Source organism: Lampetra fluviatilis, chromosome 1 (assembly GCF_964198595.1).
Source record: "Lampetra fluviatilis chromosome 1, kcLamFluv1.1, whole genome shotgun sequence".
NCBI classification, from domain to species: Eukaryota; Metazoa; Chordata; class Hyperoartia; order Petromyzontiformes; family Petromyzontidae; genus Lampetra; species Lampetra fluviatilis.
In genome coordinates, this window is record NC_136275.1 from 746175 (window position 1) to 762116 (window position 15942).

The 15942-nt window shown below is 46.9% G+C and overlaps 1 protein-coding gene across 1 annotated transcript in view; it reads right to left on the bottom strand.

The window, feature by feature from the left end:
* Nucleotides 1-4104: 4104 nt before the first annotated feature.
* Nucleotides 4105-15942, bottom strand: part of LOC144933715 (uncharacterized) — a 55613-nt gene continuing 43775 nt past the window's right edge. The window contains exons 28-37 of the mRNA XM_078858784.1: nucleotides 15758-15874; nucleotides 15200-15367; nucleotides 12595-12717; nucleotides 12084-12242; nucleotides 11576-11699; nucleotides 10667-10906; nucleotides 9750-9973; nucleotides 8330-8405; nucleotides 8063-8212; nucleotides 4105-7267 (exon numbers count right to left, since the gene is read on the bottom strand). Coding sequence (XP_078714910.1) covers nucleotides 7075-7267; nucleotides 8063-8212; nucleotides 8330-8405; nucleotides 9750-9973; nucleotides 10667-10906; nucleotides 11576-11699; nucleotides 12084-12242; nucleotides 12595-12717; nucleotides 15200-15367; nucleotides 15758-15874 — 1574 coding nt within the window. The 3' untranslated portion in view covers nucleotides 4105-7074. The remainder of the gene's footprint in view (nucleotides 7268-8062; nucleotides 8213-8329; nucleotides 8406-9749; nucleotides 9974-10666; nucleotides 10907-11575; nucleotides 11700-12083; nucleotides 12243-12594; nucleotides 12718-15199; nucleotides 15368-15757; nucleotides 15875-15942) is intronic.

Sequence of the window (15942 nt, forward strand, 5' to 3'; positions counted from 1 at the left end):
TCACCCCCCCCCCCCCCATCGTCACACATCGTCACAAATATCTGATCCCCCCCCTAGGTGCGTGACGTCATTTATGGACGGCCCCTTGCCCACGTCATTGGAATGTGGAATTTCCACCACTGGTTCTGGCTCACCATCGAACCAGCAGTGCTTGAGTAGAGAGCAGGCGCACTGGGCCTGCGACACACTGTTGTTGCACGTTGTGTGGAGGTTATCAAACAGCCTTTCATCTACAATTAATAATATCTAGCAATATATTGCTCCTTAGTTCGCAGGAGCTACCATAAATCTGCGTCATTCGTAGGGCAATTGCAGTATGGATTACTGTATTCAAATTACTTTTACAATGATGACACATGTACACAATTCTGGGGCGGCATGAGCTCGCTCTGAGTAAATGACTGCGCCAGGTGAGAGCGCTGATAGGTTGACAACTTTGTTCCGAAGTAGTGTGGGGCATGAGTTCTAGGTCCCATCAGGCGATGGCACAATGTATCCCGGAATTTAACTATAGTCAGTTGGTTGCACACACGCTAGATTATAAACGTAAATCTGACTGATTCGCTTCATTACAATGTTTTTTTATTATTATTATTATTATCAACAAGCCACTTTTTCACCGGTGCGAGACAAAAAGTGTCTTGTACTAGGATTATTTTGTTGTCCTTTGTATCACAGCGCTGTACGGACTAACCTGTCTTCACGGTGAGACTTAAAGCTGTTTGTGTTTATGACCAGGAGAGGGCGGCATGTGCTTAAGCTCTCAATGTGTTGTACAAATGTGCTTAGGTCACTGCCCATTGTCTGCCACCCACCGTACGCTCCATCAGCCACCAGATGGCAGTAGACGCTCACAATGCGGATTATAATTCCGCATCCGAACTGAGAATTCCAAATAATAAGTGTTCACACCCTTTGCAGGTATTATTGGTAGGCAATTCACAGACTGAACAATGACGTTTAATCTTGATTTGAAGCTTTCGTGACTGCAGTAATCCATACTCTTTGGTTCTTTCGGTAAAGTCACGTAGGTAGAAAATAAATCACGACGTTTCTGGCGCAACACAAGCATCCGTCAGCTTTCCCACCTGATGACGGACGCTTGTGTTGCACCCGAAACGTCGTGATTTATTTTCTTTTATACCTACGTGACTTTATCGAAAGAACCAAAGAATAATGACGTTTAAGCCGCACAGCAGGCCTTGCCAAACACGAATGTGGCGGAGCACGAGTGCCACTTGTGACATGGTAATGGGTCATTCTGGATTTGAAGTTGGTGTTGCATTGGCGCTGTGGGTTACATGCAGCTGTTGGGTAGGATCAGTCGTGTGAGCAACGGCGTGTCGCTTGTCGATAGCAACTCGCACGAGAATACTGTCGCGTGTTGTTAATGAGCACGTGTACAAGTGTATACCTGTCAACCCATACGGTTTACGCATATTCTTGAACAGGGAAATTGAGTAAAAACTTTTTTTGTCAACATTTTTTGGGGTTTCTCCCTTGTGATGGGACTTTGTATGATGAACGTTGAGATTTATAAGGGCACGGGGTGACCAATAAGGTCTGAAATGGTCTGTAATGAGCTAGGCACTGATAAGGGATTGACAGGTTTGCATGTGCTGCAATATCTTTTGATTCCTCTGCTGGATGGAGGTCACAACTCCATGCCGCGGCTGAAAATACTATTTAAAGTGGAATTTTAAATTAGACACATTTATTGTAATATAGTAACCTTGAACGAGTGTGCACTTAATCACCCCATTAGTACGGTAGTCAATAATTCACACCTGATGTGTCTTAATATTATGATCATTATTAGGTTTGTAAAACTGTTTTGGTGGAGTTCTGAAACTGACTACATCTTAAATACAGTAAATAACAAATTACGTTATGATATAGATCATTATGAAGCATTATCTCAATGCAAAAGTAGGTATAAGTTGCTGAGGAACGAGAGAGTAGAATATCTAAAATAGTTTACAACCTGCATGGACACGAATATAAACTTCAAAAGGAAGTTCATAAAATGGAAATGGAGTCAACGCAGCAGAGTAATTAAAGATTAATTCACTTTGTGCTGATGGACAACCCCCACAATTGTCAAATCTATGTTCACGGTAAATTTAACACAATGATCACAGGTTGGTGTGCTTAATTTCCAAAGAAAATGCAAAGCTAAATACCTGGAGAGCATTATAATTAACGTTGTGTTAGTCACATAAAATGATGAGTCAGATACATTATATGGCCTGTCCCAGGTGCTGGCTAAAGTGGCCCCTCGGGATAGTTATCCTCTTGGGTGACCTTAATGAGTAAACGCATGTTTAGAAACATGTTTTAAAACATTCGTTTAGAGTTTTGGGCTGCTATAAATTTCTACATGACAAGGCACTTCGTTAAGTTCGTTGAGCTATCATTTGTCGCCAGGTCGCCTCTGAAAAAGAGCTAAATAGCTCGGTGGCCCTTAGCTGGTAAAATAAAAAAAATGTTTCTAGTTTAGTTATTTTAATACCCGCGTGGGTCATGACGCAGACATCTGGTCTTGACTGATGGGAAGGCATGGGCCAGTTCAGCTTAATAACAACGGTAGGTGGCTGCTAGACTTCTGTGTAGCCCATGGGCTTGTAATGACCAACACGTTGTTCTGGCAGCGGCACATTCACACAACATCTTGGATGCACGTCAGGTCCAAGCAAGAACATCTGCTGAAGTATATAGTTCTCCGCACCTGAACCTACCATAGAGCCGATCTCCCTACTGACCATCGGCTCGTCATCTGTAGGATGCGCCTACCATATTCTCACTGTGGTGGCAATCATCCATTAAGGACTCGGCTCAAACCCACAATGGGCTCGTCTTGTCTAGCTGATGAAGGTTGCAAGTGGGAATATCATCATCACTTGCAACTGGGGTTGGTAGCGACTTATGCAGCTGCTATGGCTGCATTGGGTACACAATCCCCGACCTCCCCAGAAAATCTGGCTAACGGAGGAGGTGTTCCGGCTATTTGAAAGTGGCAGGCCCACTCCCACGGTCTACAACATCCTATGTCCAAGAACGAGGAGGCTTACCATTAGCCTTCGCTCATAGGTTCAGAGAGCCGCGTGGTGCTTCAAGGATGAGTGGTGGTCGCAAATTGCTAAGGAAATGGAAACTGCTTCAGTAGTACGCTATAACAAATCACTTATTAACACCATCAAAAAAGTAACTTGCGGCACAACACCGATCACCATCCTTAAGGGAAAGAATGGTAATCCGATCTCCGATCACCAAGACTAAGTTCGCAGGCTTTCTGAGCATTTCTGTGGGGTCTTGGGGGAGAAAAAACCCCTCAGCTAAGGTGGGGTCGACCCTGCTGGTGCTGTTGTACCTCAAATACTGGAAGAAATAGCCACTTCTTGTGAGTGGTTGGCTCATGCGCCATCTGTTGTGGAATATCCTTGAATATAACCACTCTCCATATGTGAAGGTGCTGTTATAATGTGTTGTTATGTTACATTTAATTTAACAGTTTCATAAAATAATGTTTAGTTCACAAAAACCGCCACACTTTAGTAAGCCAACTCACTGCCCTGCCCCTCGGAGGCAGAATACCATTTACTTGGAAAGAGTGACATCATTCTCCTGGAATAAACATGATGAATTATTGTATTACTTTTCCATGGAATAAATCCAATCCGTGAACAGGTGCAGTGGTTGATAATGCATCCGAGTTTCCTTATTTTCAGATCCTTTCACACGTGGGCCCAAAATCAATTCCAGTACAATATTGATCAATTTCATGTGTACTGTAATGGGATTACAAAGGATTTCTGAGTGAATAAGCTTCACTGTTGGTTACACTGGATTTTCCTTACCCAAATTCTAATTTTATGAACGAAACATTTCCACAGACAAGTTCTTTTTTTATTATATATATTCCCTTTCTGCGACAAATTAACTCGTACTATGAATAAACAAGCATCAGTCGACGCCTTATCAGGCAGATCCTTGCCTAGCGAGTCGTGACTATTTTTTGCAGTTGCAGGCCCCACTCCAACCCCGTTTTGCTGCCTCCCTTAACATTCTGAAGCATATTCACGTGCGCGTCCTCTTCATAGGCCTCTCGTCTGAAGGCACTTGATGGCCGAATTCTGAAATAGGAAACCAGTGTTGTGATTCCATCGATAAATCGATTGCAGGTGGGTAGAATGAAAAATAAATCCCAAACACCTACACAGCGTGCGTTGAAAATTCAAATTGTAACCCAATGGACAGAATGAGGTGCCCCTGCTATATTGTGCACACAGCAATGCTCAACTCTGCCTCGCAAGCAGAAGTGCACAGTCAGCTGCCAGCAGCCGCCCGAGCACTCTTCCCTTTGCCTTGTAGAGGCATGGCAGCTCCCGCAGCTCAAAATAACCACAGTAGGGTAGCGTGACAAACATTAAGCTAGCTCGAAATTCAAAACCATCAGTGTTCAAACGATTCAATCGGTAATTGTTAAGGGGGTTCCATGTCTGCTTCGTTCTTGTCATGTTGACTGTCACTTGTTCAGGGAAAGCTTTTTTGTTGTTGTAATCTCTATTGCTGAATAATAAACAATTCCAGGCTCATCATGCCTCAATTTGTCAACATAGAACCAGCAAGAATGTTCACAGTGAGCTAAGGGGGAGAGGTGATGCAGTGGTTAGCGCATTTCCCTATGAAGGCGATGACCCGAGTTAGATTCCCAGCCACGGCTAACATCATTTTGTGAAGCGGTGGGAGCAGCACCGGTTTAGATATCATTCACCTCTTCAACACGGCAAAAAAGGAAGCCTTCATCCAGCAGTGGATTGACAAAGGGCTGTACATAATTACTTAATTGCTATAGTGAGCTAAATGAAAGACAACTTGATGTCTGGTTAACAATGTACATTTAATTTGTCATACACTGTAGAACTGGTAGACTGATGGATTCTGTAAATGATGCCAAGTTTTTCTCTTTCTCGTTTGCATATTTTACTGAATGTTCACATCTGCTTTTGTCATTGTCCCAAACGGTCACACATTTCCCACGTGTTAAAGACTCACGCTAGCTATGCTAATACATACAAAGACATTCACAAGTGAAAGTTAAATGGATTTGCAACATTTACTTTCTATGTCACGTGAACGATCCAAGTAAATTAAATATTCATCCAAGTTACTACAAATCATTCTGTCAAACATACCTTTGTTAATGGAAGGAGGGCATGCATTGCTGCTGTGTATATTTTTAGAACAGAAGTATTACCAACATAATCCATGCTAGCTTTGAAAGGTTAGATTTGAAATGTCAAAAATAAAGAGTTCTAGCTAAATCTCATTAAGCCTCAATATATACTATAAAACGCAAATGTTGGCCTTTACAACAAGAAAATGCACGTTTTCCAAACCCAGGAGCCTTACAAGTTACAAAAGTAGTGAGTGGGTTGTTAAGGCGACCGAACACATCCACGTTATTGCCAAATGTATTTTCCCCCAGCCCATTTCATCTCCTGCACAGTTCTGAGAGGGGAAGCTTTGATCTGCACACGCCAAGCACATTGGTCAATTTAGAAATGAAAGAACTGCAATATAGCCCTGACGTTCTTCACAAACGTTTCAGCCAGCACATGACTCATAACCAAGGACATGCAAGACCCAAACACACTGAGAAGCGGACTTCCCTTGCCGCTACATTATCAGTAAAGCAGCAAGAGCTACATTTGTACGTGGGGCTCATTTTGATTGGCGTACATTTGTATCACTCCCTTTGAAGAACTCGTATAAACTATGCATACCATCGTAGTGCAGAAGCCATCAAGCAAAACTCAGGTTACACGATACGATGCTACTTCATACGACACCTCAATACCCTGTCATTCTCGATCACCCTCCGCCACACAATGACAGCCACCGGGCAATGCAGCCCAACAATAGGGTGCCACTTAGCATGAAGCATTATGGAAAAGTGAAGTTGCAGTATTCTGGGATTACACCCTGCTCTCAATTTGTACCTTTTTGGTGTAAAGTCAACAGCTGAGGATGTCATCCTTATTCGTGAATATTTACAGGTTGCTCAAGATCCCCTTTTCTCCTTCTCTGCATCTAAGCCCCATACACTGTCACTCTTTAGAGTATTGATTGTAATGTATTTTACAACTCCGTTGATCAACCAGTAAATATTGAGGGATTGTCATTAAACGCACAGTGCTTTAGTTTAACAGGAGAATGAATACAATCGGGAGACATGATCTTAAAAATAACTTAAATTGAGAGTGGCACCTTATTGCATATCGAACTTATTTAAGAAAGTGCCACGGCCAGGAACGGTAGCAGCTTTTTTCTCCCATCTCTTTCATAAATCACCTCTGTTGGCCTGTGTATGACAGATCAGAAGCCTCTTATACAGCAGTGGCGTAACCAGGATGACAGCACCAGACATGTAATGCCGCACCCTGCTTCGTTACTGTAGTTTATTTCGTTTGTTTTGCTGTTGTCATTTTGGTGACCCTGATCACTCTTTTGAGTTCTCACCTGTCTAAACAAAATAAACGTAAACACCTTCTAGTTGGAAAATTGTTGTTTTATAAACATTTGGCTCGAGTTGCGGCTTCAGAGACCGGCAATTGTGGCTCTCTCGCCCGATACCTGCCACTTTGCATCTCACAATGAGCAAGGCACACCGCCATTGTGCCTCCTCGTACTTCTACTTTTGACCTATTCTAAATGAATACAGGGGGGATAGTTGTTTAAATGTTAATGAGCGACTTTAATTTTCATTTCAAAATAACTTATGCTGCCTGATCAGAGCTATTCAGCAGTAGTAATCACGAAATGCAATATCAATTGAAAGAAACCACTCGAAGATTGTATTTCAAAATGGTTACAGTTGAAAATGTATGGCGATACTTTTTGTCCATTTTCAGCTCAACTTTGAATCTGGGGCGAACGCAAGAAAAACGCACGAGATTTTCTGGTCACTCCAAAACTCAAAACAACGACGAGTCAACGTGGACTTGGCTCGTCTCAGCCTTGATTCCAGCAGTGGTTTGTTGCGGCCTCGAGGATTTGTGCCACTCGCCCCGGCTACTTGGAGGTGGATCCCGTGCGCAACAGAACTCGGTGGCTGGTGGCGGCCTCCAGACGCCGGCGGTTGGCCCCCTGCAGGTACTGCTGCAGCTTCCAGGTGGGGAAGGAGAGGATGGTGCGGCGGTCCTTCATGAGCTGCGTGTCCTGCAGCCACGGCATGGAGATGCACTCCTGCACGGACGGGCGGCTCCTGGGCACGGGGCGGAAGGAGGGGACCGCACACGTGGACGTGGGTCGGAGCCGCTCGCTCGCAAACACGTTCATTATTCGCAAATCAAAGAAGAGGAGGACTCGTGGTCAACATACCTATGCTGTGAAGCAAAAGAAACCTAAGACTAAATCAGCAAGATCTCACATCTCAAAATTTAAGCGGGGTTTGAGCCTGCAGACTGTTTCCACGCACATGCAGGCTCTCATACGGCCACGGGCCTGTGTAACGGTGGCAGAAGGCAGTGCAAAAACATTAATTGTTGTACCATACTTCTAGATGTCCATATATGTTTGCTCCGCGTCTTCCCCAGCCTGCGCTAGCCAGTGTGGTGATGTACGATCAAATAAGCCCCATGAACCACATCGCACCGGGAGGCCCTCACCCGGCAGTGGATTGACAAAAAAGCCGTTTAGGCACAAAGCAGCAGGCCTTATTGATAACTACTTGTTCAGTTATACTGAATATCCTTTTGTGTTTCATCATTGAGCCTCTCCCAGTCCGAGCTATCTGCAAGTTGCAGGGTGGGTGTCACGTTCAACGCTGCATCTCGGAACGCGAAGGCGGTTCAGCGTTAATTTTATTCAGAGAGGCGTTGCGCCGCTGTTTTTAAAGACATTATACTCACGACAGAGAACCGCAGTGACACGACCGCACTCTGTGATAGCTGGTGCCAAACTGTGCCACATGCCCTCCCGCATAGCCTTTTAATTCCAATTCCGTTCCGATAGATTGAACGATAGATTCAGATGCTCTACTGCCTGTGGGGGCACGTACTGTGGGTAGATGCAGAGGAGCCTCTTGACGAACAGGAGTGACGTCTGCGAGGCGTTGATGTAGCACTTGCTCACGTCAGGCTTGCACAGCTTGATGTTCTCCTCCGTCAGGCGATCGTTTGCGCCGAGGAAGGGAGAGTCTCCGCTCATCCTGCACGCGAGCCAGAAACCGCAGGTTTCACGAGAATCAATTTGAGTACATTTTAGTTTTGACGGCTGTCTTAGATGTACGTGTCGGCCGTGGCACAATATGGAACACGAGACTTACATGATGAAGGCAAGAACTCCGATTGACCACACGTCCGCCGTGGGTCCCACTGGGTCACCTTTGACCAACTCGGGAGCTGTGAGGAGCGGAGCAAATCAAACAAATAAATTCAAGACGGCGGGTAAAGTACTGTAAAACCTTGGATTGCGAGCATAATTCGTTTTGGAAACGTGCTTGTAATCCAAAGCACTCGTATATCAAAGCACTCGTATATCCGTTGTGATCACGTGACGCTCGGCAGACAAAGCGTATGCACGTACTACTCGTATTGCAAGACCTCGCTCGTTTATCAAATTCATATTTATTTACAAATTTTGCTCGTCTTGCAAAACACTCGCAAACCAAGTTACTTACAATCCAAGGTTTTACTGTAAATCTAAAATAATCCACACGATGTTTTACCTTGCGCAAGTTTTTTTTTTACATACTGATAAAACAAGCTCCAAAATGGTTCACGTGCTGCGTGCAGAGTTGCCCCAGCCACGCAAACTGACCTCGCCGCGATGTGAAAAAGTAACGAGCGACACGACAGCGGCGCCTTCGCTGCTGAGACACGCGTCTGCCCCACCGCCGTCTAATGTAACCCATTATTCTGATTGGCAACGTGCGCGTTCCGCTCTCGGCGTGAAGACAGACGAGCGGCAGGTGGCGTCGTGCCGGCCACACACAGTACGCGTGGCCGTGCCGAGAATACGACAACAGCGAGCTGCAAGGCGACCCCCACTCGGCTGCTGTGACTGTGTTTACCCAACTGTTTTGTGGCACGGCAAAACTTGAAGGTATGCCTTAGAACGAAACGTAGCCTTTACCTTCAACATTTGTGCACAGAATTTCTCACGTAAGCGCGAGCACTCGATCAGTACAAGCCTCGCTGCCTCGACCTTTGGTCACTTGTGAGAGTGTGGAATAAAGTATGCTCTGTAATGTGGCAATTCATTTGCAAATCGTGTTCAGTTGGTTACAAACAAGCGTTGTGTGACCATTCCAAAAGCCAAACAAAGCAATAAGAAAGACTCTCTGTTTTACGACGTTTGATCTAACAGCTGCAGCAGTGATGCCAGTTCACCTACTTATAATTAAGGCAGCAGTGCAGCTCTTGTAAATCATGGAGGCTGCAGGAAACCTTTATATGTGTCCTCAAGATCCCTTTGCAAAGTCCAAATGGATGCGTTTGTCCCAGACCTGCCATTTATAAATAAATGGCTGCTTGCAACCACACAGGAAACACTCAAATTGCACCCCACATCAATCACGCTCCAGGGTGGGCGGGTGGGCGGGCGGGCGGGCGGCAGTCAGCCGGCGTCTAGGCCACGGGCCACAAATCCCTGTCGTCGACGTCTCGGGCCAACCCGAAAAGTTCCCCGGAAAGTCGGCACAGGTCATTCATCGCGCCGGGCGTCACTTGCCAAGGGGTTCTCACCTAAGTACTCGAGAGCGCCGGTGGTGTTCTCGATTGGCTGGGGGTCGCTGGGGTTGAACTGGTGGGCGCTCCCAAAGTCGACCAGCTTCACGAGGTTTTGCTCAGTTATGAGGATGTTCTCGGACTTAATGTCCAGGTGCAGGACGAGGCGACGGTGCAGGTAGTCTACGGCCTGCAGCAGCTGGATCATGTAGCCAACCAACTCTTCTTCCGAGTATCTGGTGCTGAGTGAATAGAGGGAGGTAACGCATTGCTGGTCTACTCACATGCTGAAGCAGTCGGCCGTAAAATGAAACTGCAACGCATCACATGGGTGCAGATAAACAAATGGACAAAGCCCACACACACAAGCGAATAATGTAATATTAATGTCAATTTACAAACCGTCCAGATACAGGAGCATCTGAAGACGCTTTGCACGGAAGCACATAGAAATTACAAAAAAACTAAAATATGAAGTAAATACAAATAAACTAATGAAAACAACAAATATATACGAGCGAGATAAATTGAGAATTGCACAACTCCTCATCACATACAAGCCGTCTCAGACACCACAAGCCCAAGCTAATGGTGAATGTAGCACAGATTAAGATCAGAATATCCAAGGCCATCCAACGCCTGGCTCAGCAAGAAGCACGATTCGTGATTTTCTGTCGTACGTTCGGTGGTTTTGATGAATATTTAATCTCACTCAATTCTAGCGCTTGGTAGGGATACGATTTGAACAGCAGACGGCAATGCACCACAAGTCAACGCTGTGCTGCATTTCTCTGCTCCCATGTCCAGCTCCATGCTTGCACCAATTTGCGTTCACTGGCGTGGCCAATTATGGTCAAGTAGCCCCTACGACCCCGCACGCCGTGGGGGAGGCCCTCACGCGTCCGTAGGGCCGTACGCGTAAGCTTGCAACGAACCTGTCGATGAGCTTGAACAGAATCTCCTTGCCCCCGCAGCGCTCGGTGATGAGCACCAGGTAGCGCGGCGTGACGTAGGCCTCGTGCAGTGACATGACGCCCGGGTGCTGCAGCGTGCGCAGGACGTCGTACTCGCGCAGCACCCTCGGCTTGCTGTCCACCTCGTACGGCACGATCTTGGCGGTGAACACCCGACCCGTGCCGTTCTCCTTGCACTCGCGAATCACTCCAAAGCGGCCCCTTCGCAACGCAGCACAGTGCTGGTTCTTACACTCGCGATGTGTGCGTAGAAATTCGTGCATAAAAACTGATTCTTTATTGTTTGTGAATGGAAATGCCATGCTGGTGCTACGTTGGGGCTATTGCAGTACAAATGGCACCGAAAGCAAAGAAGCGATAATAAACCGGGACGTAAAGACGAGACGGAGGAGACTCGAAGCGCGACCCTGAATCGTGACAATTCATCGAGTCGCCGGGAGAGTGAATCGTTACAGGGCTAGACAAAGAGGATTGGAAGTTCGATCACCTTGTTTTAATAACAAGTGATAAACTATTATTACATTTGTTTAACCCAGGAAAGTCTCACTGAGATTCGTGATTCTTTTTCCTGTCAACATTTTGACAGGGTGATTGCTGTGTAGATTCCAATTCAGTAATGTGTGGGTAAGTTTTAACATTTGCTACATTCAGACCGTGAAATCAATAATTGATCAATGAAAAATAATCAAGATTCACTGTCAGGAATATGTCATGTTGGGACGTTTTGGCAAATTCCCTTTGTTTGTTTCGGATTTTTTTTTTAAAGTACAGGAGTGTCCCGTGAAATGCCGCACGTGTGGCTGCTTGCCGTACCGGCTTCCTACAGGCACCTCACTGCAAAGGTAATGTGTTGGCTCTGCAGACACTCACCTGGCCCTCTCCTCCAGGAAGGTGTAAGGCTTCTGCAGCACACCCGGTTTGCCGGAGGCGGAGCCTTTGTCCAGACTCAATTGGCTTCCCCGCTTCTTGTCCACGACCTTCTCAGGTGCCGCTACTTCAAGAGAAACACGAGAAGCCATCTTGTGAGACTTCAACAACACGCGCGGTGACGTGTGAGGTTTGTTTTGGGCTGCTGCTGCTGCTGCTGCTCATGCTGCAAGCTGGCATTGTGGGCAGCCGAGGGCAGCACAGCAAGTGGCAATGTTGGACTCTAATTCTGTGCTGCCATCCCTCACCAACCCGCACCGCTCGCCATGGTGAAATAAGATGAAACAACCCCCTCAACCGACACGGCCGTGGGGTGGTCCTCATCCAACAGTGGATCGACAAAGGTTATTGGCACGCGTAGGTGCACCTGCCACAGCTGTGCGCATTATCAGTGAACAATGGGTTAAGGTCGGAGTGTGACCCGTGGGCTCGTGCCCTGTGAGGAGATGACCTGGGATGGCGATCTTGTCCGAAGACAGGCTCGGCGGGCTCTGTCCGGCCTTGCTCACGCACGACACGCGGAACTTGTAAACGCCGCCAGGGACCAGGTGCATCACGTTGTAGTACGGGTCCTTGATCCCGGCCGCGACCAACGACCAAATCCCCTCGCCTGAGCAACGGGAAAACAACGGCGCGTCACGTGCGTCGCTGTGCGGGGTCCAACACCACCTCCACAGTGAATTAAACTTTCCGAATTGTGCGTGGGTGACAGAGCAGACACTTATACATTGCTAGAGAAGCAATCGGGGAATTCATCTCGCTGGCGGTCTACCATACTCTTAGGTTTTTTTTCGGTAAAGTCACGTAGGTAAAAAAAATTATGATCGAGGTTTTGGAAAACGTGCATTTATAATCCAATGGTCATAGACCACTCCATACATGGTATATGGATCGCCAGAGAGAAGAATATCGCCACAAGATTCTTCGTATTGCAATCAAATGGACAGGGTGGGCATTTGCACCGCTCTTCTTAGTCTCCATCGTGTACGTGGCCGTTCCCTCGAACTCGGACGCCTTCCACACCACCAGCGCGCCATCCTTGTACACCTGCGGAACTTCTGGGTGACCAGGCCGGCCTGGGATTTCTAGGAAGAGAAAACGTGGGTTCGGACATTGCTTTTTTTCTTTGGTTTTACTGGCCGAAATCTTTAAAATACATATACGTAAAATTCCATGTCTTTTTTTTTTACCTGCCACAATGCCGTACCTGCAGTCAAAATGGAAAGTGCGGTCGTCGTGCGCGTCGCTCTTGCCTGAGAACTGTTTTTTTTGTTTTTGAAATTTCACAAAAATTCATTTTCTAGCCAACGAAGCACAATGGCGATGTCAAATAGCGATGTGTAGTGGCGAGCTGAGGCCTCGCACAACACACTTCCCTCTCGAGCCACGCGCGTATATTGCTGAGCGGACGCGGCGAGGAACACAGCGTTCACTCGCTGTTCACTCACCGGTGTCCACGTTTGCGTGAGTCGACAGCGCAGTGTTCCTCAGTGTTCACTCAGTGTTCACTCAGTGTTCACTCAGTGTTCCTCAGTGTTCACTCAGTGTTCCTCAGTGTTCCTCAGTGTTCCTCAGTGTTCACTCAGTGTTCACTCAGTGTTCCTCAGTGTTCCTCAGTGTTCCTCAGTGTTCACTCAGTGTTCACTCAGTGTTCCTCAGTGTTCACTCAGTGTTCACATAGTGTTCACTCATTGTTCCTCAGTGTTCACTCAGTGTTCACTCAGTGTTCACTCAGTGTTCCTCAGTGTTCACTCAGTGTTCCTCAGTGTTCACTCAGTGTTCACTCAGTGTTCACTCAGTGTTCACTCAGTGTTCCTCAGTGTTCCTCAGTGTTCACTCAGTGTTCACTCAGTGTTCACATAGTGTTCACTCAGTGTTCCTCAGTGTTCACTCAGTGTTCACTCAGTGTTCCTCAGTGTTCCTCAGTGTTCCTCAGTGTTCACTCAGTGTTCCTCAGTGTTCCTCAGTGTTCCTCAGTGTTCACTCAGTGTTCACTCAGTGTTCCTCAGTGTTCCTCAGTGTTCCTCAGTGTTCACTCAGTGTTCACTCAGTGTTCACTCAGTGTTCCTCAGTGTTCACTCAGTGTTCCTCAGTGTTCCTCAGTGTTCCTCAGTGTTCCTCAGTGTTCCTCAGTGTTCCTCAGTGTTCCTCAGTGTTCACTCAGTGTTCACTCAGTGTTCCTCAGTGTTCCTCAGTGTTCCTCAGTGTTCACTCAGTGTTCACTCAGTGTTCACTCAGTGTTCCTCAGTGTTCACTCAGTGTTCACTCAGTGTTCACTCAGTGTTCACATAGTGTTCACTCATTGTTCCTCAGTGTTCCTCAGTGTTCACTCAGTGTTCACTCAGTGTTCCTCAGTGTTCACTCATTGTTCCTCAGTGTTCACTCAGTGTTCACTCAGTGTTCACATAGTGTTCACTCATTGTTCCTCAGTGTTCCTCAGTGTTCACTCAGTGTTCACTCAGTGTTCCTCAGTGTTCCTCAGTGTTCCTCAGTGTTCACTCAGTGTTCACTCAGTGTTCACTCAGTGTTCCTCAGTGTTCACTCAGTGTTCACTCAGTGTTCCTCAGTGTTCACTCAGTGTTCACTCAGTGTTCACTCAGTGTTCACTCAGTGTTCCTCAGTGTTCCTCATTGTTCACTCAGTGTTCACTCAGTGTTCCTCAGTGTTCCCCAGTGTTCACTCAGTGTTCCTCAGTGTTCCTCAGTGTTCATTCAGTGTTCCTCAGTGTTCACTCAGTGTTCACTCAGTGTTCACTCAGTGTTCACTCAGTGTTCCTCAGTGTTCACTCAGTGTTCACTCAGTGTTCCTCAGTGTTCCCCAGTGTTCACTCAGTGTTCACTCAGTGTTCACTCAGTGTTCCTCAGTGTTCATTCAGTGTTCCTCAGTGTTCCTCAGTGTTCACTCAGTGTTCACTCAGTGTTCCTCAGTGTTCACTCAGTGTTCCTCAGTGTTCACTCAGTGTCACTCAGTGTTCACTCAGTGTTCCTCAGTGTTCACTCAGTGTCACTCAGTGTTCACTCAGTGTTCCTCAGTGTTCACTCAGTGTTCCTCAGTGTTCACTCAGTGTTCACTCAGTGTTCCTCAGTGTTCATTCAGTGTTCATTCAGTGTTCACTCATTGTTCACTCAGTGTTCACTCAGTGTTCCTCAGTGTTCACTCAGTGTTCACTCAGTGTTCACTCAGTGTTCACTCAGTGTTCACTCAGTGTTTCTCATTGTTCACTCAGTGTTCCTCAGTGTTCACTCAGTGTTCACTCAGTGTTCCTCATTGTTCACTCAGTGTTCACTCAGTGTTCACTCAGTGTTCCTCAGTGTTCCTCAGTGTTCACTCAGTGTTCACTCAGTGTTCCTCAGTGTTCACTCAGTGTTCACTCAGTGTTCACTCAGTGTTCCTCAGTGTTCACTCAGTGTTCACTCAGTGTTCACTCAGTGTTCACTCAGTGTTCACTCACCGGTGTGCACATGCGCGTGAGCGAATGTTGTGGAACACTGCGGCAAGCCCTTGTAATTGCTTGCCGTGTCACGGCACTGGAGAAGGTGTTGTTGTTGTTGTTATTGTGACACATACGTGCAAGCTTTATTTTGCAGGAGGTGGCAGCAGAGCCCAGGTGGTTGGTGGCGCTGCACTCGTACACCCCCGTGTCCTTCTTCCCCGCCTTCACCACGGACAGGATGTGCTGCCCCTCCCTCGACACCGTCACCTTCGCCCTGCTCTCAGAGCCGAGCAGCTTCTTGTCTGCAATTGGCAGGCAGACGACAAGCAAATTACACGTTCAATAATTAGATAATATAACAGTTCTTTGCACAAAACCCACACCCGAATGAAAGCACCCCCACAATTCTGTGTCAATCGTGGAGGTTTCGTTGACAATACTTCACCACGCCGGTCGTCAGTGCGTCTTGGTGAAGGAACAGCGCCGGACCGGCTCAGATATTACGTGCCACTGATGTTTGGCCGTGGCTGGTAATCGAACTCCGGTGGCCGGGTTCATAGTGCAGTGCGCTCACCACTGTGACGCCGCTCCCCAGTTTTTGAACCGTGACACCAGAGCGAACGCGTCGCTCGCGCGACCTGTTATACGTTTCTACCACTTGGGGTTGTCAATCGTGCCGGTGCTCGGTGTACCTTTAAACCATTTGACGTCAGGCGAAGGGTTCCCGACGGGACGGCAGTACAGGGTCATGGGCTGTCCGTCCACAATGAGCTCGTCTATCAGCTTCGTTTGAAACGACGGCGGAGAAACTGTTACGCAGGAAGAAAATAAACCAAGAAGACGAGCCGATCATTGTCTTGAAGTATCACTCGCATGA